We start from the raw sequence: 18,046 nt of genomic DNA, 5'->3' as shown, positions 1-18,046 counted from the left end.
TGGAAAAAGATTTTTGGTTTTTTTGTGTGTGTGTGTGTGCGATCCTAGTTTGTCCTAATTAATTATTGGTTGAATAATTATTTAGTGAATTTCCGTTTATGATATTTTTTTTTAAATTACGGATCAAAATACACATTATAGATGATATAGCCCAAATATCCAGAAGTGAAAGAAAAAAGTGAGCTATCCAACCCCCTAACAAAAAGGGGAAAATGAAAGGATATTATTCATCAATAAAAATGACTACTTAAAGTAAAAACTTTAAAGAGAGTTGTATATAGAAGAAGTGAGATTAACTCTGAAAAAGAATCCGAACTTGTTTGGTCCAAGTTGACCAGGAAAAGATTGACAAGCCATTATGACCCCCCCCCCCCCCCCGAAAAAACAAAAACAAATCAGATTCCTTTCACTTAATACGAAAAGTAGACAATAGATTACAGAGATTAAATTTAGATGTGTATTCACTTGTATGTGTTATCCTTTTATGAAATTTACAAAATTTTGCCTATAGTGTTTGGTGGAAGTAAGGGGGGGGGGGGAACATAGGCTTACTTTTCCCTTGAATACTCTGATAGCCCTCGTATATCATCATGCGCGTGGCAGATCGTCATTAACGCGCCTTCCCTGCGAATGTTGGCAGAGCGCACTCCCACACCCTAACGACAATCTGCCATGCGCGCGTATCAATATACGTGGCGAGTGTATTGATTTGGTTGGTCTGAGAGGATAAAGCGATTTCCGGTGCGCGATTACCTATTCTAGTACAGGAGTGTCCACTGTAGTGACCATTGATACGGCCGTCAATGGCCAGATGGGCAGTTGGTTGCAGTTCCGACTGAGAAGGCGTTGATCCGATCGCAAGGTTGGTATCTGACCCAAACAAACAAACAAACAAACAACAGACAAACGAGAAACAAATGGACATTAAGTTGCATCATTCTGCGTGGGACCACCAAAATGACATGATTTTCCCAGATCTCACTTTGTTCATAATCATGTATTCATTTCATATGACGTCAGCATGTCTAGGCATCAGTCACCAATGTAACAATATTGCAACGCAATAATAATTCATCTTATTTTTTACCAGATACAGTTACAAATTCTTTAACTACAAATACTTCTAAGAAGAGTTTGAAAAGATATTTATAAGAAAGTTAGAGTTGTCATTATGAAGTACACTATGATTATAAATAATTTTGTTGTTTTGGTTTTCTAGGGGCTTATATGACTAAACACTTTTCCCTAATTTTATAATGAAAATGTTTTTTTTTTTCATGTTTGTCTGTTATAGGTAATATTTTCACCTGTACCATGTCTTGATCATAAAGAAATATTGTTTCCTATTATTCTTTCTGTTGGGAACTATGCATACCCTGACAAGACTCCGGTGAAATGACACGTAAATGGCAGTAATGGATGAAAACTATGACAAAATGATGATAATAGGCTATTTTGATAAATGGCGATAACGATATTATTAGGCCATGACGTGTTGATGGTTGTCACTGTCATAGCAGTACAAGTGGAAGTGTTATCATTATTGCTCTTACCCAACAAGCACTTGGGCGTGGCGGGGATCCACCGTGATGCCCGACAGACGAAGGTTTCACTGGTAATCGCCATAAGATAACCATCGTCGCATTGGGCTGTGGCCGTGGTTCCGTTCTTATACAGCCCGTCCTGGCGGGGATCTCGTCCGTAACTGACCGTCATGTTCTCGTTTGGAATGGCCGTGCACGGATCTGGGAAGATGGGAACAATGAATCAAATTGAAAAGCAGCAAAAAAAAAAAGACATAAACGTAAGCAGTATAGCAATGAACTGGTCACTTTAACGCATTTCCCAAACCAGAAGTATATTGCCCTAGTCAGAGACGAGCGTAAAATGACTCATGCGATTCTGGGGTAACCGAAAATGACTACCCAACATCAGTGTTATGAATATTAATGCACTCTATTTTTGCTTTCATCTATAAACCAACTATGCCCAGTTCCCCCCCCCCCTCTCCCCAAGATTCACAATTGCCGCAATCCAAGACTGCAATAATTTGATGTGAAGGATACAACGAATCCTAATTGAAGTCAAGTCGAAAAGGAAATCTTGTGAGGATCTGTAACTATAACGGGTCTAAGAGAGTCTGGGGAAGTCACTTCACCCTTTTTGCAAGAGAAGTTTGTGATTATTATCCCTACTTTGTGAAAACATGGGGAATTTTCAGATTTTCACAGCCTTCTAATGAAGGCAGATTTTGATGAACCTCTACCATAGCTGCTCATCGGTTCATTTTGTGCAGAATTGCACTTTTAGCTCTAACAGTGATTTTGAGTTTCGAAATTAAAATAGAATGGAATGCTGCCCCCCCCCCCCAAAAAAAGAGAGGTTTTTGGAAATCTGTGTATGGTAGAAAAAGGAAAATGATAAATGTCATTTGATTTGCCACAGTGGCTTCCTTATTATTAACAAATAGTTTGCAATACGGACTTTCCGTGTGATGTGTGATCGTGAGGAATACAGCATTAATTTGGTGGGTTAGTTGGTTGGTTGGTTGTGTGTGTGTGTGTGTGTGTGTTTGTGTGTGTGAGTGTGTGTGTGTGTGTGTGTGTGTGTGTGTGTGTGTGTGTGTGTGTGAAGGTGTGTGCATGTGTGTACAATAACAACTCATTATGTACTGGCGCAGTGCTTCATGAAACAATCAGAAGAACAACCTACAGCTTACTAACCCATTCCTTGTATACGATCTTCGAAAATTCCCACGCACTTTATTCACATGCAGCAATAAGTCAATCACTGCATGAAGTGCTTTGAATATCGAAGCGCTTCAGACAGAATTCCGTTCCATGAGATCCCCTATTGTCTACGTAGACATGTATTCTTATTAGATCTATAGGGGAGGACACTTAGCTCCTATACGGGGACAATCAATCGTTGATGGCATATGGTATGGACCTAGCTAATTGATGATGTTGCTCGGTATATTTTGTTTGATATCAACATTGGATGGGACAAGTCATCACCAACAGAGTTCTTTTTTTCCCCTCATTAAATAACAAGAACAACAATAACACGTGACTTTCTTCCAGAGATGAGGAGAATGAAGGAAAGAATTCGAGAAAATGATGCTGTTGATGGCATCAAACTGCATCATGTAGCAGCTTCCAGTCACATGGAATGTGTGATATCATATACCTAGAGTCACGGCATTCCGAGCAGTAAGAGGAAGGCAATAACATCCTACCAGGATCGCATCTTGGCGCCGAGGAATTAGCGCCAGTTAGTTCCTGTATCCAAATCCCGTCGTCGCATTGGCTTAGGTCGGGGTCAGTGGTAGTGTAGCCTTCTTCACATTGGATAAGTCTGAAAGACCCATGTGTGGGGGTGATATTGGGTCGGAATATTCCAGTTGCACTACTTCTGTACAGGTTTCTCCCATTCGCGAGTGTGTCTTGAACACATGTTTCTGTAATAACAATGGTGTATTCAAGGAGACGATATCGTAATGTGAGACATTTCAAGATGGCATAACAGGAAGAACATTAGATTTCTCGAGACGTCTGTGGTCCTACGTCAAACCACTTAGTTTGATTGGTAGAAAGTACGCAATAGTACGCAATACTATGCTACTTCACGCCAACGCCTACGCAAATGGTACGCACCTACTCTATGCCAGTCCGACGAAAAATCATTTGAGGTTCGATCCAAGGATTTACCAAAATACCTCTTTTTCTCATACTTGCTGTCACTTACTTCCGTCAATAAGACTTCCGTGAGTACGCGGCCGATTCGGCGTAGTAGGTACGTAACACTTCTCAACTTTACGCAACTTTCCTCTACTTTGTCCTTTGTGAACATCATACCTCGTATCGTCCCCCACCCCACTCCAACCTCCACCCCTTTCCAAGGCAGCAGGGGACTTTCCACTCATGTACTTTCGCGACCCATTTAATTTAGTTGGTCATTCTGACCAGGTCACCTCCCTGTTCTGACCAAGGCCTCATCTCGCTGAGACTTGGCTCTCTTTCTCTCTTGCAACTTGACTTGTCTCGCGTAAAGACACTTTGCTTGCAATATTGCTATCATTACAGCGGGAAGACTTTTGCAAAGGATACTTTAATCTCTGAGTTAGATTTTTACAAATCTACTTGTACAAGAAAATGAACAAGGACAGATGAAAGAAGAGAGATACATCAAACAAAGATAGACAGATATAATAAAGGGATAGCGAAATGAAGATGGAAAGAGGGGATGGAGGATGAGGAAGAAGTGTGGATGGAGAATAAGAGATACAATTGGCATGTGAATTCTGTACCTACGTACTTAGTGTACATGTTATGGAATCCAGCTGAGGGTTGTACCGTCCATCGTGGCATACAGTCTCGGACGCCCCATTAATAAACTCGTATCCGCGTTGGCACGTAAACTCCACGCGGGTACCGTGGGCGATTTCTGTCGAGCTGGGGTTTGGCGGGTCGAAACTGGCCAGATTGAGGTGAATGTCATTAACATTTGGCCATGGGCAATCATCTAGGCATAGGAAAGATATCAAACATTACCATTATAGTTTATAATATATATGTAAATGAATTATATACATGTATAGCGGACTTCATGAAGTCGACAGTGTTTGACGCCGGACACCATTGGCAACTGTTAGTGTAGTGGCGTCGCTGAACCCCCGGGAAAATGAGCATCAAAATTCACGACTGACTTTGAATGAAAGATCTCTCATTATGTTCGAGTGCTTTCACTATTTTTCTTTTTTTTATTATTCATTTTCATTACTTTTAACGATGAGTTATATGTTTCCCACATAAATTGACAGTTACCATTTACCATCTTCGAAGTAAAGCTCTGCTTATGAAGATGGTCCCCTGCTTTTCCTTTTTATACGTATTATACATTTTCTCTCTCAAAACCTAATTCGGAGCATTCCCTGTCATAGATAGAACGAATAGTGTACCTTTGATTTAACATCGCTCAATATTTCTTCCTCTGTATGACAAATAATATGTTCCCTTTATGTGAAAGTACTCCATAATGTATATATTGATGACGTGTAGGTACAACTCATACATTTTACGCACATTTTGTTAAGTTCTGTTATAATTGTACCAAAAATGGAATGCAGAAGCAAATTGAACTGGACCGAATGGAACTACAATCCTCAAAATCAGACTTGAACGGGCTGTGGAATCGCACTTTCAAAGCAATGAAGGCAATCACCAGCTGATCATGGCCTTACTTACTGTATATGCTGATGCAGCGGGGTCGCAGGTAGGCCCAGCGTCCGTTATCTGTGCATTGGTTGGATTGGCGACTGCCCCTGATTGTAAAGCCCACGTTGCACAGATAATAAACCACATCCCCGCTTCTGTACACTGCTCTTCTGTTTGCCTCGTTTATGTTACCGTTCGCAGGTGGACCAAGATCATCGCATATAACCTCTTTTTTGGTAGAAAAACAATTGCGGAGAAATGAGAAATAATGCTGACTTATTTCCAGTAGTGTTCAGGATGATAAGGGGGGGGGGGGGGCGTTACAGCAACGCAAAGAAAAATACACGAGGAAAGTGAAAATGGTTGTCAAAGGAAACCACCAAGCTCCATCAGCAGCACTTGGCACTGGCAGGCAACAACTCGGCTTAAATGAAAAGAAGGAGGTGCCACCTCCCTGATGTATAAACCCGAATTTCTGTTTCGAAGATGATAACATACAGATATTATTACAAAGATACAAAGATTAATTTGAGGTTGATAGTGAAAATTTAACTAATGTAACACTTCACAAATCGAAGATTCCACATGACTTATGAAAAGGTGTTCACTGTCGAAGTCTCGTGAAAGACATTACGGCGATACCAGTGCCTCAAAAATCTCCCACCAGGCACTTTGTGTATGAGTTGTCATATATCGTAGCTTTTCTTTTCTTTGGCTAATTTCCTCTCTTCAAAATCTATCAAGAGGGGAATATAGTGACAAATATTTTATGCAAACCGATAAACGACTTCTTGTTATTATTATTGTTGTTGTTATTATTATCATCAACTTTATTACCAGTAGCATTACTATTTTTACTACTACTACTACTACTACTACTACTATCTCTACCACTTATCACTATCAGTGGCAATAGTAATAGTAACAGCAAAGTCCGTCAAAGATCGTATTGAGTGTACGATCTTTGGTAATAGTAGTAATGATACTCTTCTTACCATCATCATCAATACCATCATCATAGGCGTACCCAGGATTTTTTAGAGGGGGGTGTTCAGTGGCGTACCGTGGGTCAAGACATTGGGTGGGGGGGGGGGGCGCACCTCATGGCCGGAAGCAACATCAAAATTTTGATATTTTACAGTCCCCAAACTGCCGTTTGTAGCTATGTATAATAATATATGTATATATATATATATATATATATATATATATATATTTGCTTTGGAAATTAAGGGGGTTGCACCGGGTGCAACTGCTGGCAGTTGCTGGCAGTAACATCAGGAGAATGGCATAACGATTAAATGCGAGCGAGCGAAGCGAGCGAGCTTGAAAATTTTGACATTTTAAGTCCCCAAACTGCCGTTGGCAGCTATATTTTTTTGCTTTAGAAATTAAGGGGAGGGGGCGCACTGGGCGCAACTGCTGGTAATTACTGACAGCAACATCAGGAGAATTGCATATGCGAGCGAGCGAAGCGAGCGAGCTTGAAAATTTTGACATTTTACAGTCCCAAAACTGCCGTTTGTAGCTATATCTTTTCGCCTTAGAAATTAAGGGGAGGGGAAGCACCGGGCGCAACTGCTGGCAATTACTGACAGCAACATCAGGAGAATTGCATAACGATAAAATGCGAACGAGCGAAGCGAGCGAGCTTAAAAATTTTGACATTTTACAGTCCAAAAACTGCCCTTTGTAGCTATATTTTTTCGCTTTGGAAATTAAGGGGAGGGGGCGCACCGGGCGCAACTGCTGGCAATTGCTGACAGCAACATCAGGAGAATTGCATAACGATTAAATGCGAGCGAACGAAGCGAGCGAGCTTGAAAATTTTGACATTTTACAGTCCTCAAACTGCCGTTTGTAGCTATATTTTTTCGCTTTAGAAATTAATGGGAGGGGCGCACCGGGCGCAACTGCTGGCAATTACTGACAGCAACATCAGGAGAATTGCATAACGATTAAATGCGACCGAGCGAAGCAAGCGAGCTTGAAAATTTTGATATTTTACAGTCCCCAAACTGCCGTTTGTAGCTATGTATAATAATATATGTATATATATATATATATATATATATATATATTTGCTTTGGACATTAAATGGGTTGCACCGGGTGCAACTGCTGGCAGTTGCTGGCAGTAACATCAGGAGAATGGCATAACGATTAAATGCGAGCGAGCGAAGCGAGCGAGCTTGAAAATTTTGACATTTTAAGTCCCCAAACTGCCGTTGGCAGCTATATTTTTTCGCTTTAGAAATTAAGGGGAGGGGGCGCACCGGGCGCAACTGCTGGTAATTACTGACAGCAACATCAGGAGAATTGCATAACGATTAAATGCGAGCGAGCGAAGCGAGCGAGCTTGAAAATTTTGACATTTTACAGTCCCAAAACTGCCGTTTGTAGCTATATTTTGTCGCCTTAGAAATTAAGGGGAGGGGAAGCACCGGGCGCAATTGCTGGCAATTTGACAGCAACATTAGGAGAATTGCATAACGATAAAATGCGAGCGAGCAAAGCGAGCGAGCTTGAAAATTTTGACATTTTACATTCCCAAAACTGCCGTTTGTAGCTATATTTTTTCGCTTTGGAAATTAAGGGGAGGGGGCGCACCGGGCGCAACTGCTGGCAATTACTGATAACAACATCAGGAGAATTGCATAACGATTAAATGCGAGCGAGCGAAGCGAGCGAGCTTGAAAATTTTGACATTTTTACAGTCCCCAAACTGCCGTTTGTAGCTATATTTTTTCGCTTTGGAAATTCGGGGGGGGGGGGCGGGGGCGCACCGGGCGCAACTGCTGGCAATTACTGGCAGTAACATCAGGAGAATGGAATATAGCGGTTAAATGCGAGCGAGGGAAGCGAGCGAGCTTTAAAATTTTGACATTTTACCGTCCAAAAACTGTCGTTTGTGGCTACATGTATATATATTTTTTTTCGCATTGGAGGGAGGGGGCGCCCGGTGCGCCCCCTGGATCCGCCACTGGTCGTCAAGGGTGTCGGTTTATGTTCATGATTGGGGGAGGTATGACCAGCGAGCTTGAAAATTTTGACATTTTACAGTCCCCAAACTGCCGTTTGTAGCTATGTATAATAATATATGTATATATATATATATATATATATATATATATATATACATATTTGCTTTGGAAATTAAGGGGGTTGCACCGGGTGCAACTGCTGGCAGTTGCTTGCAGTAACATCAGGAGAATGGCATAACGATTAAATGCGAGCGAGCGAAGCGAGCGAGCTTGAAAATTTTGACATTTTAAGTCCCCAAACTGCTGTTGGCAGCTATATTTTTTCGCTTTAGAAATTAAGGGGAGGGGGCGCACCGGGTGCAACTGCTGGCAGTTGCTGGCAGTAACATCAGGAGAATGGCATAACGATTAAATGCGAGCGAAAGTCCACTTGATATGCTTTTTCGAGCACTTAAAAGGTTTTTTTTTTTGAGGGTGATATAAAATCTGATAAATTTAAGAGGGGTCTTTTGAGGGTGATTTAAATGTATAAATAGGCAACCCTAAATTTTGATATATTTTGGCGAGCGAGCGCAGCAAGCGAGCCGAAAATTTTTATATTTCAGCTTTATACATAACATGGAATTCTTGTCATTTTTGGTTATTAAATCTTCAAATTACAATTCTAATCATAGTGACGGCCTTATAGATAACGATTTGTTCCAACAGTGTCCAACCCCATCCCGGTAGGGACTTAAAAAAAGTCCACATGATGTGCGTTTTCAAGTACTTATAGAAGGGGTCTTTTTGAGGGTGTTTTAAATGTAATAGATATTGAAGAATTTTGGCGAGCGAGTGCAGCGAGCGAGCCGAAAATTTTTGTATTTCAGCTTACAAAACATGGAATTCTTGTCATTTTTGGTTATTAAATCTTCGAATGACAATTCTAATCAAGATATAGTGACGGTCTTATAGATAACGATTTATACCAACAGTGTTCAACCCCAATCCCATCCCGGTAGGGACTTTTTTCCACTTGATGTGCTTTTTCGAGCACTTAAAAGGTTTTTTTTTTTAGGGTGATATAAAATCTGATAAATTTTGATAAATTTTGGCGAGCGAGCGCAGCGAGCGAGCCGACAATTTTTGTATTTCACCTTACAAAACATGGAATTCTTGTCATTTTTTGGTTATTAAATCTTACAATTCTAATCAAGATGGGATAGTGACGGCTTCATAGATAACGATTTATGCCAACAAACTAAGGACTTGGAAAAATACTCTAAATTACTACGAGTGAGTGACCCGAAATTTTTATATTTCCACGTCATCATTACGTTTTGTTCTTCTTTTTTTTTTTGGATAAATTTTGGCGAGCGGGCGCAGCGAGCGAGCCGAAAATTTGTATATTTCAGCGTTACAAAACATGGAATTCATGTTTTGTTTTTATCTTGTTTGATTTGGTTTTCTGTTTGCGCGTCAGCTTCGCGCGCGGTGCAGTAACGTAGTATTAACACGTACTGTACACGAGTTCTTTAGTGCGTATGATATTATGTAACTCCATAATGTATCATCATCCACACAAACATTAAAACAAGGAAGAGAGAGAGAAAAAAAATGAACGCAAAAGAAAGGAAATGCGGAATTCAAAACGGAAATAAAAGCGGTAAAGACAGCTTTTGTTTCATTTGTCAACATCTAAGCATTGCTGAAGAGGGGTGTTGAATAGCTCAAACACCTCCCTCTTGCCCAAGAGGGGTGTTTGAACACCTTAAACACCCCCCTTTTGGCAAAGGGGGGTGTTTGAACACCCAAAACACCCCCCCCCCCCCCCTCGGTACGCCCTTGACCATCATCATCAATTTCATCATCTCACTGGAATACTGTTACATATTCAAAATACATCGTTATAAATTTTATTGTTACCATTTTTTTTTTCATGACCATGATCTCTATTATCGTTATTTGGGCAATCGTGATTGCCCCAAATAATGCGTGATCTCCGACTGATCTCTATTATCAAAATGTCGAGCAACTAGCAAAATTTGTCTCGCCCAAATGCACATTTTTGTACGCACTCTTGTTCTTAACAAGTCAATCTTAGAGAGTATATTATTAGTAGCGATCACAACACAGGGCCCTTTTCATAAAACTTGTCATCATTGACAACTGCCACATTTCTATTACAAATTTGCTCTCAACCAATCAGATGCAAGGATTTCAGTAGCTTGTCACATCTATGACAACTTGTCACTGATAACAAGTTTTATGAAACGGGCCCACGGTTCGAGTCACACAGCGGAGAACGTCTTACCCACACAGACTGCCTCCTCGCCACTCCACGCTCCGTTCGCTTCGCACTCTCGGATAGCGCTCCCCTGCAGTCGGTAGCCAGCGTCGCACGAGAATCGCAACCTGCTCTCGTACTCGTAGTTGAAGTTATAGGTCACTACCGTCCCGTGGGCGAGACTGTTGATCGGCGGACACGAAATGCCTTTTTGGGATACGTATGGACAGTTTCATACAGGGAAGTTCCATGCCAAGTGCAAATACAGCAGCTTGAATAGTGAATTTTCAAACCCCTTCAATAAAAAGTGTGTTGATGTTACTTTTAAGGTTGGCAAACTATTAATGAATCATCCCTTTTTTATTAGTCAAAAACTGAGCAATTATACAGCTCCCTTCTCCCTGAAAGTCACTGCCACTGTGTGGTTGCAATTTCACAATATTACGGTGTGAAGAGATAGGAGATTTATTTATGTTTTTTTTTTCAAAAAACCCCCCCAAAAAACACAAACAAAACACAAACGTGACGAAAATTTAGTAAGAATTTGTAAGTTCACCGAGGCGAGACATCATATCGCTATATACCTATGACAATAATTATTGTCAAAACGTCTGAATTGTTTTTAAAGTAACATTCTAAGCTAAAAAATTGCCTAGAGTAACAACAAAATCTATATTATTCTGTCGAATGACTTTATTCTTAAAACTGTGACACTTCTCACTTGAATTATACTTGATGATAATAGCAACAGGGGTAGAAATAGCAAGTAGTTAGTAGATATTACATTCCTCATGGAGAAATTCGCTGCTAAGTTACTATCCCAAAGTAGAGTCGTAATGACGTCATCACCTGTGATGATAACTGTCATTGGACAATGACGTCATTAAATATCCATTTAAAAAAAACTGATGACTGCGCGGGAATTCGTGTTCCAGCAATTCTGTTTCGAGTAAACGATGTTAACGACAGTATTGGTTTTACTGATGTTTGACTGTGGGGAATTGCTTAAGGCTTTGGTTGTTTATCTTGTTTTTGTCATTTTGCTACAAATCTAATGTGTGAGAAAAATTTTCGCCGGTAAATTTACCCAAGTCAGGTCATACTCCATAAAATTTAAAGGGGAATAAAACCCCGAAATACATGTTGATTGAGCTCGTGAATGCAGCAATATTAGTAGAAAGTGAAATTTTGAGGAAAATCGAACAAGTCGTTCAAAAGTTACGAAATTTTGAAGCTTTGGTAACGATACCGCTGGTGCAAAAGACTACTACAGATCAAGACATCACATACCAATGTGCTCTGATATGTAGAACAACACAAAGAAAATTCAACATATTTTCAGTCTTCTATATAAAATGTATAGCAAATTGAACATGAAAGAGCAATAGATTTACTCCTTTCAGAGAGCAGGGGGAATAATACTACCTTTGAAATATATCAGTGACAAGTCCAGGAAATGATTATAAACTTTTCACATGAATGAAATTTTGTGGAATTTGTCTTTATGTTTTCCTTATATCGCAGTACATATGCGATGTCATGATTTGTAGTAGTCTTCGGTCTCGTTACCAAACTGCCAAAAATTCATAACTTTTGAACGGATTGTCAGATTTTTCTCAAACTTTCACTGATGCGTTCTACTAATATTGCTACATTCACTCAATCAACATGTTTGTTTGGATTTCATTCCACTTGAAACGATTTGGTTTGCATACCCTTTGAACATTGATTCAAAGAGTAAAATAAATCCTATGCCTTTCAAGTCAGGCTAGTTACGCGAAAAAACAAAATCAACAAAATCAAACCCCTTTTTATGGCGAGCTTTTGAAACTGACATCCAGGTTCTCGAGGCAATGGTGACTATTGATGACTAAAATGTTTACTCACGTCGACATGTAGGTGTGTTGGAGGTCCACTCGCCATTCGTCTGACATTCTCTATATGGGATGGTGTCGGGTGGATTCTCGTAACCAGGGTTACATTCGTACGTCACTCTATAGCCGTACAAGAACACACTGCCAACCATGCGCATGTCGGCAATACGCCCCGGGTAGCCACAGGATCTGGCTGCCCATGAGATTCACAGGAGGAATAAAAACGTTGGGTATAAGAAAAGAAAAGAAAAAGAAACAAATGAACTATCTCCGCTGTTCAGTAGGTAATATGAATTAAATTTAACATTTTTATTGAAGTTAATAAAGAAATCACCTTATGAGGGATAAATTGGATAAAAAAAGAAGAGGATGGACATTAATTTTCCTCTCTTCGAATCGCTTATTTGGTATTAGCGTCCAATTCTACATGCTTTCTAAAAAAAATCATCGATGAAAGTGGACGGAATCAGTTCTGATCTCTAGACTATGATTTGTTCACTTCCGTTATATCATTTCACATCTGTTGAAGACGACGCGTCACTACCACTGATATGGAAACACATCATGACATCATTGGACTTTAGTTTAGTACACGTTTTGAAAAAAAAAATGAAATGCCCGCTTATATAGTCCCACATCGGCTAAAATCATTCCCTTTACTCTTCAAGATGTGACTTTCACGAGCAGGGGCTTTATTCTTCTGTAAAGTTGGTAGGGGTCGTTTGTTTTCTTGTCTTTGGAGAGAGTGTGTAATTACGAATAGGTTTCTTATCCTCGTTCTTCTCTTTAAAGTTGTATGACTGCATAATGGTAGTACGACGCGCAAGGAGGTATGGTCCTACTAAGCGAGTTAGTATATACCTCCTTTATACTTGCAAGGGCGATGAGGTGGCTTTTGTAAAAAAAAATATAGATTTTAGGTCGAGTTCCACTGTGCTTAATCATGCCGTCCCCTCTTATAGCAACAGGCAAAACATATTGTCCCTATTTAAGCAATTTGAAGTTACAAGAATCAGATATCGGCTGATCTCCATAATTTCATATAATGTGCTTTTTCTTGTTTGCTTTGAAAGAAAAATGATAAACATGAATTAATTCGTTCGGGTATAGAATTCCATCTGGCCCGTGGTGTCGGATAGATCTATGGGCGACAGGTAACTTCGAGTTATGTAAATGAATCCCAACCCATCCTGGTTTCTCAATTAAACTACTTTAACACAGACTGAACATACAATCTTGGCACAATATGAAATGCAACAGCCGAGAGATGGAAAGAAACGACATACAAATGTAGTATGTACGTGATGATTTCATGACTTACGTGAACACGTGAACTCCGGTTCTGTCCATGTGTAGTTTTCAGTGCACTGCACCGAGAACACACTTCCCCGGATCACGTAGCCAGGCCTGCATGTGTACGTGCGCGTGTCATTTGGCAGAAAGTAAAGCCGGTTCGTTCGTGCAGGCATTCCTTGCGGAATCTGCGGTAACTCACCGCAGACTTCTGCAGACAAACATACAGACAGACAGACAGACAGACAGACAAAAGGAAAGTTGAAGTCTAGTTCACTTAAAAGTCATGTGAAGTTCACCTTTTTTAAACACACAGAACTGCAGAAATATTCAGATAATGAAAATGATCGTTTCACTGTACTCTCTAAAAAAGATCGAGTGAAAATATTCACTCTTAAAGGAATGAATACAAAAGGAGTGAATTTAGAGTGAAATTGGAGTGAATTTGTAGTGAAAATGTTCATTTTCACTCATTTTGGAGTGGTCTCAAGGATCACTCAAAGATTTGGAGTGATCCCTGAGTCACTCTAAAACGAGTGAAAATGAACATTAGCACTCAAAATTCACTCCAGTTTCACTCTTAATTCACTCTTTTTTTTTGTAGACTTTCCCTTAAGAGTGAATATTTTCACTCGATTTTTTTAGAGAGTATATTATCTAATTTTTCTATCATACTGGGAAGCCATCATCAGTCAATAACAACTTTATTTTTAATTTGATGGTTTCCGTACAGTCTTTCCTTCTTACTACTGTGGCATGTGAGTGTTGTCTGATACACTTTGCTTTTGCTAGCTTTATGGATTCATGAATTGAGAATCTTTAATTTTGTCTGAAAGTGTAATTGTAGATGCACGCATGTGTTTTATGCGTACAGTTGTACATGTATATTGATTTTGCCGCTGAAATGATGCCTGTTATGTTGCTGCTTTTTCATCACATATTCCTTCCGGGAATGAGAAAATAAACGAAAAACAAGAAACAAAACATACAATATTATAATACATGGCTCCACATGATGTGAGCTTTACATAGAAACACACACGCACACGCGCCACACACTTATTTATAATCTTTATCATTAGCGTGCACACAGAAACAAGGAACTTCAAACAACAACGAGTGAATTTGAACAGAAGAAACAGTCGTTTGATTGAACCAATATAAGACTAATTCGGTAACGTAAATGCATACATACATTTCAAGGTCCTGTTTACCTTTTGAAACAGTGATTAAAAAATGTTCAAGATATCACATTTGATGCATACTAGTAGGTCTGTAGTATCACAAAACACCCTTCGATGTAACATTTTTACAATAAATCCTAAAATATAAGGAGATAGTATCAGTATTTTCCTCATTAAACCATAACTGTAGACGATTTAGTCTGGAAACATTTTTATTATAATCATTGTTCATATTTTGTTAATCAACAATACTTTTACATTGATTATACGGATTCATGTTTTTGCAGTGGTTGTTTCTATTCCAAACTCACATTTAAGAACTATTTTAAAGCACTATAGGGTTTTTATTTCATCTGCAAATGGTAGGTTATGCCTTTAAAAGATAAAGGTTGTTTCCCACAACTAGAGAGCTCGTAAGCAACTATCCAGACATAGCAACAGTTAATGCACTGATACGTAAAACTTGCACTTTGCTATGTCCTGAGGAAAAAAACCCAACAACATCCATTCATATAAATGCAGTATTAAGCCGGTATCTCAGTCAACATTAGCCTAGAATATAATAAAAAATAACATCGATGATACAAAAATAAATAATACTACGGTCATTAGGATGATAATCAAAACGCTGAAAGCAGTCTAAATGAGGAAAATGATAAAAATTATATGAATGATAACAATGACATCATACAGTAACTGTTAACATCAGAGTAGTAAAGATTATGTTGAAGAAAAGAAGTTGGAAATGAGAAAGCAAAGAAAGAAGAACGTACATAATGAATGATAACAGGCACAAGATTAGTGGTGGTAATGGTTAGAAGAGAAGAGGAGTAGGATGAGAGACAAAAAGAAAGCAAAACAAGAAAGTATGAATGATAACAATGGTGACAAGCAATGATATATGCAAAATTAGTAACGGTTATGATGAGAAATAAAAAGGAAAAGTATGAGAAAGAAGAAGAATGCGAAATTGATGATAAAGAGGAAACCTACTCTGAGGTGCGCAGACGGTCTCTCTACCTGACCAAGTATGGCCAGCTAAACAGCGGCGGGTGAGACTGCCATCGAGATGCCGGTACTCTTCTGCGCACGAGACCGTTGCCACGGCATTGTATGGTCTTCCGGGTGGGTTATAGGTCACCACGATGTTCAGACTGGCCTCATCAAGCTCGGGGCAAAAGTTGTCGGCATCTGCATGTGGGGAAAATCGGATTATACCTCTCTGTTTCATGATATTGGCAAAGCCACCACGACATTGTGTTTGGCTATGTGCCGGTAATGCTTTTCAGGCAGAATTCCTAACACCCCATGATGAGTTACATTTGGCCGAGGACTACTTTTTTCAATTATAGATAATCAACTTTCTTTTAAGAATTCGCCTTTATTTGAAGAGCTTGCTTCCAAAAGGCGCTAAATCCATTATTTTTAATGCATTTAGAGCCTTTTGGAAGCAAGCTCTTCATTTGTGATTAAAGGTGACATTTGTTTTTTAAGAGAATTATTTCCAATTCGTTGTTGGAAAAGAAAATCTGCTCTCGCTGTTGATCCACTAAGATGTGACTTAACCGTGGTAACAATAAATGTCAATTACCATCTAGAGGACAAGAATAAAAATGAAGGTAAGGATTTTCTTTTCAAGAATGATATCTAAAATAAAAAAGTGACTTCCATGGATACACAAGTCTTGTCTTCTTACATGCTTGAATGAACTTTTCGATGAAAAAATTGACTTTCAAATCTTCTCCACCTCTCTGAGTGTTTTTCGATTACACACTACGGGGCTTACATCTTACTTCTTACCAATGTCTACGCAGCTCCATCCACAAACACCATCGCATATGCAACTTTTGCCCCGCGGACACGCCCCTCGAGGTCTATTCGTACACGCCGTGGTGCAGGTCTGTCCCAAGTATCCAACGAAAAAATCGTCTCTTCGACACCTTCTGCCTATACGGGAGACGTAAAAAAAGAGAAAATATAAGAAAAGGGGTAGGAGTGAGGAGAAAACGGACGGTACATTATTGAAGAGGTGTAATCGCGATCTTATATCATCAGAATAGAACAACATCAAGTGAGCAGATTCGTCTAAAAGTTGACTACAATTCAAAGTACAGATTTAAAAGAGAACGACAGTCGCAAACGGCTGGGGCTATACTGCAGGGTTCACCTCAATAGATGTCCAACTTGATCGTGACTAATGTCACCCATTAGTGAAAACATACAAGTAATCTCTGAAAGTTAAGATTTCATAACTTTCCTATTCCTCGTCCGATTCTTCAGTTGGAATTCTGCTGTTATCTTGGCTCTTCTTCGGTAGTAACAGAAACATAAGAGTGGAGGATCGCTATCTGGTTGTTTGTAATTCGATGATTTTCACATTGGCTGCTAAGTAGATGGCTTTATAGTGAAGAATTCGTTTCAGTGTCCTCTACTGTTTAAATTGAATTACTGAAAATGCACCGTTCTTAAACTCGAGACAAGGTGAACATTTCCATTGCGTTTTTCTTCACACTAACTATAACCTCATTCGACATTGGTGTTATAAATTTTAGGCCTATTTCGCAAAAAAAAAATGAATAAAGAAATAAAAAATGCTAACAACAAGGTAGAAAATATAATATAAAGTCGATCAAGACTATAAAATGTGTAAGCGTATCTACATCAACGCATATTTTCAATAAAAAGTGAAATATGAAGGAACCCCAAAAGCAAATTTAGGAGAAAAACACAAATCACATAAAGTCGCCGCTTAAAACGTCTGCGCCATCAGTATGGTGTGACGCGTTTGACTGGAAATGTTTCATGGCCTAGAGAGGTCGATCGTTAAAAAAAGACGGCTCGTAAAAAGAACACAATGTAAACAATGTTAGGTGTTACTTTAATTATGTGGCACATACACGCTGCAATAGTGACATATCATTGGTCTTGAATATTTCTTTTCACTGCAGGGATAAGTTAAATATTCACGTTCAATTTTCCCGATGATACGTGACTTGCAAACAGAGGAACAATCCGTAAACACAACTACATAACTATGTATTGTTTGCTATACCTATGTGTCGGCAAGAGCCCAATCGACCGCTCCATGATCCATTCATACACGTTCTCTCGGCCGAGGCGCTCGGGAAGACGGCGTACATGTCGTCGCACTGTGTCGTCGCTACAGTTCCCTCCTGATAAGTGTCCGGGTGCCCAGCTACAGCCGGTGGGTCGTATGTGATGTCTGCGAA

At 39.5% G+C, this 18,046-nt stretch overlaps 1 protein-coding gene across 1 annotated transcript in view; it reads right to left on the bottom strand.

Annotated features, from left to right (window-relative positions):
- Positions 1–15,874, bottom strand: part of LOC139721285 (complement factor H-like) — a 32,369-nt gene extending 16,495 nt beyond the window's left edge. Inside the window, exons 1-9 of the mRNA XM_071632607.1 lie at positions 15,810–15,874; positions 13,661–13,843; positions 12,353–12,532; positions 10,493–10,672; positions 5,247–5,444; positions 4,318–4,524; positions 3,239–3,460; positions 1,554–1,745; positions 754–870 (exon numbers count right to left, since the gene is read on the bottom strand). Of these exons, the coding sequence (XP_071488708.1) occupies positions 754–870; positions 1,554–1,745; positions 3,239–3,460; positions 4,318–4,524; positions 5,247–5,444; positions 10,493–10,672; positions 12,353–12,532; positions 13,661–13,808 (1,444 nt within the window). The 5' untranslated portion in view covers positions 13,809–13,843; positions 15,810–15,874. The remainder of the gene's footprint in view (positions 1–753; positions 871–1,553; positions 1,746–3,238; positions 3,461–4,317; positions 4,525–5,246; positions 5,445–10,492; positions 10,673–12,352; positions 12,533–13,660; positions 13,844–15,809) is intronic.
- Positions 15,875–18,046: the final 2,172 nt, after the last annotated feature.

This window comes from Diadema antillarum, unplaced genomic scaffold (assembly GCF_040938485.1).
Source record: "Diadema antillarum isolate AM-2024a unplaced genomic scaffold, OU_Dant_1.0 scf00000141, whole genome shotgun sequence".
Classification (NCBI taxonomy): Eukaryota; Metazoa; Echinodermata; class Echinoidea; order Diadematoida; family Diadematidae; genus Diadema; species Diadema antillarum.
The sequence above is the reverse complement of the archived record's forward strand: the minus strand, read 5'-3'. Positions and strand labels throughout refer to the sequence as shown.